Below are 6,468 nucleotides of genomic sequence, written 5' to 3'. Positions count from 1 at the left end.
AATTCCCATCTTCCCCAACCCCTGGTCCTATTAGCTAGGGATCATGGGAATTGTAGGCCAAAACATCTGGAGGGCCGCAGTTTGGGGGTGCCTGGTTTGGATCAAACAGCTCATGTTTGAATCAAAATCTACTCCTCATCCCCAAACTGGGTGACAGTATCTTCAGAAGTTTCGAAAACAGTGTAGTTTGGAACACTTTGGTCCGCCATCTTGATTCAAATCGGCATCCGGTTCCCAAACAAAAGATAAAAACTGGCTCCTGCATCTTTGGAATTGCCATGCCAAACTTGGCTGCAATCTCTCTCGTCGTGTCAGAAAGCAGACATTTAATGAACAAGTTTCCAAATATATATAATAGATATGCTCGAAGTGCCATGAACTTTCACATATGGTTTATTTTTACAGAGGGCAATGACAATAATTTCTTTAGTGGAACATCTCTGAAACGAGTAGTCCTTTTTGTTTGAAAGTTCTATTGTGTTCAGCAGGGATTTTAAAAAGCCACTTGGAAACTGATGTTGAACAGGCCATCGTGTCATTGAAGATCGGGGGTTTTTTTCCCCAAAAGGCTTTTCAGATATGAGAGAAGTGTAGCTCATGGCACCACCTTCACTTGCCCTCTGTCAACCCTGTAAAATGATAAAAAGAATGTAAGAATAGCCCTGCTGGGTCAGGCTAATGGCCAACCTAGTCCAACATTGTGTTCTCACAGTGACCAATCCGATGCCTATGCAATACCTGTAAGCAGGATCCAGGCACAAGAGCGTTCTCCCCTGCTATGGCTACCAGCAGCTGGTATTCAGAGACATTACTATCTCTGAGCATAAATTTAATGTGTTTGGATTGGATTGCTAAAGTGAAAAATTTAATAAAAATGATTTTTTAAAAAAAAAATCCAAATGGGATTATGTATTCATGCTTGGTTTGAATAAATGCATATTTTAATATCTATTATATAATTTTAAAAGTCGTTTATTGGCTCAGTAAGTATGCATTTAAACATCTCTGAAGATACAACCAAATTTTGCATTATGGTTCCAGAGACGGGTTTTTTTGTCTGTCTGGATACAATTGGATGCCATTTTTAATCAAGATGATGGACTTTCAGAACAGTAATCTGCACTGATTTTTTTTTATTAGAGTTCCTGAGCAGTATCAAGTATGAGGCTGCTGGTGTCCCTTTCATGGTGCCATGATTAAAAAGGCCCTGCCCCCAGCCAGATGGGCCTCATTCAAATAATATATGGGCAGGGCTATATGGGAGAAAGCATTCCTTGAGAGATCCAGATCCCAACTTGTTTACGGCTTCAAGGCAAGAAAAGAAGCTTAAAGTTGACTCCGCAGCATATCGGCAGCCTGCACAGTTCTTTCATAGGTTCATGGTAGTGAGACACTGCATTCGGCTGTAGTGGAACCATCCTTAAGGGCAGCCCCATGGAAAGCACATTGCAGTAGTCCAAGCCTGAGGTTACCAACACATGGGTTACTGTACCCATGCTATCCAATGTCCCGAAACAGCAGAAGCCAGTGCTGGCAAAGTATGTGTGAGACGGAAGCTCATGTGTGTCAAACTAATTGTGTCACCCTTAGCTGTGTCAAATCTCGTAACTTTACCCACTGGGAAGGACAGGAATACAAATCCACAGGACCAGTGTCCCTCAACTGCTGTAGAACAATCCCTGATAACTCTACATAATTCTTTCCAACTAACCCACTTTCTTCCTTTGATCTGCAGAACAGAAATGCTATAGGTGTGCAGAGAAAAAAACCTCTTTTCTCTCCCAGTCCCCTGCCTTCAGTATTCAACAGTCCTAGAAATGCACACTTCAAACCTAGTGCAAAACAGAGCTCCCCAAGATATTTAATGCCACCAGCAGTCTGCTGCAAAAAAACTATAGCTCTGAAAAAGGGGGACACCTCTACTATTTTAGAAACCCCTGCAGGACACCTGCTTAAACACATTTCTTCTATACTGAGCTTTAGCTGGAGCTATAGAACCTAATACTGGTATATATTATGAAATTTGAAATATTGGAATTTATTAGTTTTCCAAGTTTGCAACGTACATATCAGACAGTTGCACAAAGTGCATGTTACAATGTGTTGGCTTATGCTTGAGAACTTTGGCACAATTAGAGCTGCATAGGGAGGGAGCATGCATTGGGCAACATGCGTTTATAAGCATAGTTAAGCCAATGGGTGTGCAGTGGTGCATTTAGGAATTTATTAACAGAGAACTGGCTCTATTGTAAGCATTTGGGAAAACAGGTGTGGTGTTGAATGTATGTGTGCATCTATATACTGTGCTTTTACGATATTAAGGCATTTGCAAATCTCTCAAAAGGTGGGTGCTGTTAATGATGATGATGATGATGATAATTTTATTATTTATACCTCGCCCATCTGGTTGGGTTTCCCCAGCCACTTTGGGCGGCTTCCAGCAAAATATTAAAATGCAATAATTCATCAAATATTAAAAGCTTCCCTATTAAACTATCCTATACTTGCCTGGATGCAAGCTACTTTAAACCAGCAGCAATTACAGCTTCACTTTTCTTTGGGGCGAGAAATGCATGCTGTCTAACAACAACTGGGTGAGTGAGATGTACACATCAACAGAAGTGAGATTCAAAATGACAAAGTGAATATGGCTTGGATTTTGTCCCACACACACTATTCATAGAAAGAACTGAAACAGTCTTGAGTAGATTGGCTGTGTTTTATTTAGCGTGTGCAGTTGCTTAACTGTTGTTGCTGGCAGTTTCCCCCTACCACGGTTTTATTTCTAGCCTCTATAAACGTAGAGATGGAACGTATAAATGGAAGAGATTAGCAGGTGAATCCCTTCCTGGTGTGGAAATAAGCAATGGAAAAATAGGTTCAGTGGATGTTAAAAGTTCAGGGGTAGGAATTTGAGTGGCAGATGGAAGCAGCAGCATTTGGTGGAGTCATAGAAATGCTACACAAAACAACAGAATCATGGAGGTGAGGTAGAGGGTGGGATCCTTGCTGCTGGATTTATTTCTGAAAAGAGAGGAAGAATGCAACAGTTGGGTATATGTGGTCACTGTTAATGGGGGGGGGGGCAGGGAGCAGATCTTAAGCTTCGTCAGCTGTAGGTTGATCTCATTAGTCTGCTGTTCTCCTTGGCTCCATCTATCATGATCTATCCTGCCTCACTTAGCCAATGGGCCCAGCTGCCAATGAGTCAGCCTCAATTGTGCAGCAGATAACATCAGTTAGCTCTTCTGATGTGGGGAGCAGCACAAGACTGCTGTAGCTCAGGGATGTGGAATCTTTCTAGGCTGACAGTTTCATTTCCCCACCCTTCACGGGCTACGTTTTGACGGGTTACAATGATGTCAGGTGAACCTATGTTTTGCCCTGAGGTCTTCAGAAGCCCCTTCCCAAATTCTATTTTGCACAGCTCGTTGAAACACCCTTTCAGCCTCCTTCCCGTTTCTTAAATCTCCCAACTTCGTGGCAGGCCTGGCAAGGGCAACCTATTTTCTCCAACACAATGGGTGACTGCTTACCTTTGTTCTGGGAGCACAGTGTAGGTGGTCTCCATGCCAGCGTGGATGTGGTCGGTCACATGACAGTGCAATAACCAAGTCCCAGGATACTTGGGCAACATTTCAACAGTTTGAAAAGTCCCAGGAAACAGATCAAAGACATCGGCCCGGTAGGTTCTGGTGTTCTTTTAGGGCAACCACACAAAAAACAACCACCTTACATCAGTAAACATTTTTGCAGTGTCTTTGAAGTAATTAATTGGAAGACAAAAAAATAAAATGAGTTAAGAATATTGTGGCAGAACTTTGAACGTTTTTGTACTGGAAACTTATAGAATTGGAACAAAGATGCAGGCAACTTCTATGCCTACTTCTCCTTTATTGCATGAGGGAGAAATTTGTTTCAATTTATAACTCATTGAAATTTGCACTTCTCTGAATTATGCAATGCAGTTCTTTACCCAAGTAATGTGTGCAAATATGTGCATACCGTATTAGGGTAAAGTGTGCATTAAAATGCATATATTGGTGGAAATAACAAGCAAAAATGCATTATATTATGGGGAATTGCTTTGTAAAATTGTATATATTGGGCAACATTGCATACAAAAAGGAGTAATTTACACTAAATGCAAATTGTCATGAGGACCTTAATTATTATTATAATTTTACTATTTATACCCCAACCATCTGACTGGGTTACCCAAGCCATTTCAACATATTGATGTCTAAGAAGAACTAAACATAACAATGGAAACAGAGAGAAACAAAACACAACAGATTTGCCCGTCCCTCATTTTATGTATTAGAAATAACAACTTGGCCAAATCGGGTCCTGCTACTACCACCAGTTAAAACCAAAATCTGAAAAAAAAAACAGTGTAGGTTGTGGCAGTGGGGTAGCTGTTAGGACACTGGGCAATGGAGTTTGGGACTGTAGCCCTTTCCTATCATTGCTTTCTTTAAAAGTTGCCTTTCCGTTGAATTAGGATAGAAATTGCTAGTCTGTAATTCTTTCCAGACCTGCTTGCTTGGAGACAGATAGGATGTTAAGGTAACTTATTGAAATCACAAAGTGCACATTTAAAACTCCCCCCCCCCACAAAAAATCTGAAAACTATAGTTTTCTCCTCGCAGAGCTTCAATTTCAAGCATTCCTAATGAAGTACAAGTTTCCAGAATTCTTTGGGGGAAGTCATGTGCTTTAAAAGCCTGCTGTGGATCTGCCCAAACCCACTCTTACCCTATTCCCAAACAAACCACCAATGTGCCCTTGTTGTTTGCCACCAATCATATTTCATCAGGTAGAAGATGGCAAGCAGTATTGTCAGCTGAGAGCTGTGCCAGTCAGAATAGAAAACACTGGGACAGTTGAGCATAAAGCAGGTTTGTATATTCAGTTGACTAAGAGCATTCTCCAAAAAAACACATCATCTTTCCTCCAACACTAGGTTTTAAAATTAAAGGCAGGAACCAATCATCTTACCTTATAGTCGAAGCTGTGGCCGTGGAAATGTGCTGTGTGCATATCCACTTCGTTCCCCATCCCCATTAAGTACCAGCTGACTTTATCTCCAACGTGCATTGTAAGGCCATGCAAGTTTCCAAACAACTTTCCATTAATGGCTAAGGAAAGAGAAGTTTATCATGAAGGCAAAAACTCTTCGATGGAACATGTGAATTTCAATAGCCAATGGTAGGGTTCTGCCTACTGAATTACAGGAGGCCAACTGTGAAGGAAACACAGCAAGAAGGATGTCTGGAGCCCAGCTTCCAAAAGAGAAAAGGACCCAAGAGCTGCAATACAACCCAATGCCATAAAGTTTGGCATGTATGTGACAAATGCAATGAACACAGAATGTCTGATTAATGACTGGCAATTGTGGGTGTTGGAAATGTGCCATCGCCTTAGAAACGTACCATGCATTTTATTGCTTTCAATAAACTCCTCATCTTCTTTGTTCACGCCTTCTGGGTTGACAGAGTAAGCGTTGATATTGTCATCCAAGTACCAAGACATGTTTTCATCAAACACCAAAAAAAGAACATTAAATCGCATAGGCTGTGCAGATGTGGAAAGTAAGGGTACATGCTCCCTGCGACAGACTAACAGTGTCCCGATTAATCCACTGTAGAGGTCCTGAAAGAAAAAAAAAAAGTATATAATTACCTATTGCCATTACTAAAATAATGGGGATGGGGAAATAGCATCTAGCAAAATATTGGCCCATATTAAGTGCTTGGGATAAGTCTAAGCTTCTGGAAGGTTGGCCGAAGGGCTGCTGGATCCTGCAGATATCCTTCACAGATGGAGACCTCTAGAAGTCTCCTTCTAGAGGCCTCCTACTTGCAGCAGTAGAAAGCCTTGCTGCCATCACTCCTTAGTCATTGGTGCTGCATTGGCAGTAAGACATGGGAAAATCAGGTGTGGCAGGGACAGATTGAGGGAGACCTTCGATCCAAAGCTGTCCCGTTTCCCAGATAAGGGCAAAAAAAAAAAAATCCAGTCCTGGAGCTGCCATAGTTATTTCCCCTCCCGTTGAAACCAATGACAGAAAAAATAAAATGTGGAAACCAAGCACGTAAGAGGATGGGGGAATTTGCCCCGCAACCTTCTAACTCTGGTTGGTGCGAGCCTGGCGAGGCTTCGGAAATGGTAGCTCCACCACCATATTTTTCAGGCCTACCTATGTAGCTACATATTTAAAGGGTTAGATCCAGTTTTAAGTTAGTCACATTTAGGTCCCATTGAAATCAATGAGATTTAAACCATGACTAAATTTTCAGGTGGATTTAAATGGGACCAAAGTGTGACTAACCTAGTCTGGATCCAACCCCTTCTATACACATCCATTACAGACGAAAGTTGGCTTGCCACTTCCAAACAAAGTACTTTGAAAACGGATTCTGCCTCTACATTTTCCTCCCCCCGCCCTTAAAAGCTCTGCTTCCA

General features: G+C 41.6%; 1 protein-coding gene across 2 annotated transcripts in view; it reads right to left on the bottom strand.

Annotated features, from left to right (window-relative positions):
• Window positions 1-377: 377 nt before the first annotated feature.
• The window catches only part of CP (ceruloplasmin), a 28,688-nt gene continuing 22,597 nt past the window's right edge, over window positions 378-6,468 (bottom strand). The window contains exons 16-19 of one of the 2 annotated variants that reach the window (XM_035132842.2): window positions 5,436-5,655; window positions 5,002-5,141; window positions 3,537-3,700; window positions 378-629 (exon numbers count right to left, since the gene is read on the bottom strand). In XM_035132842.2, coding sequence (XP_034988733.2) covers window positions 596-629; window positions 3,537-3,700; window positions 5,002-5,141; window positions 5,436-5,655 — 558 coding nt within the window. In that variant the 3' untranslated portion in view covers window positions 378-595. Of the gene's footprint in view, window positions 630-2,553; window positions 3,025-3,536; window positions 3,701-5,001; window positions 5,142-5,435; window positions 5,656-6,468 lie in introns of those variants that run through there. The other variant, XM_035132841.2, reaches the window with a different exon arrangement.

Source organism: Zootoca vivipara, chromosome 5 (genome assembly GCF_963506605.1).
Source record: "Zootoca vivipara chromosome 5, rZooViv1.1, whole genome shotgun sequence".
Classification (NCBI taxonomy): domain Eukaryota; kingdom Metazoa; phylum Chordata; class Lepidosauria; order Squamata; family Lacertidae; genus Zootoca; species Zootoca vivipara.
The sequence above is the reverse complement of the archived record's forward strand: the minus strand, read 5'-3'. Positions and strand labels throughout refer to the sequence as shown.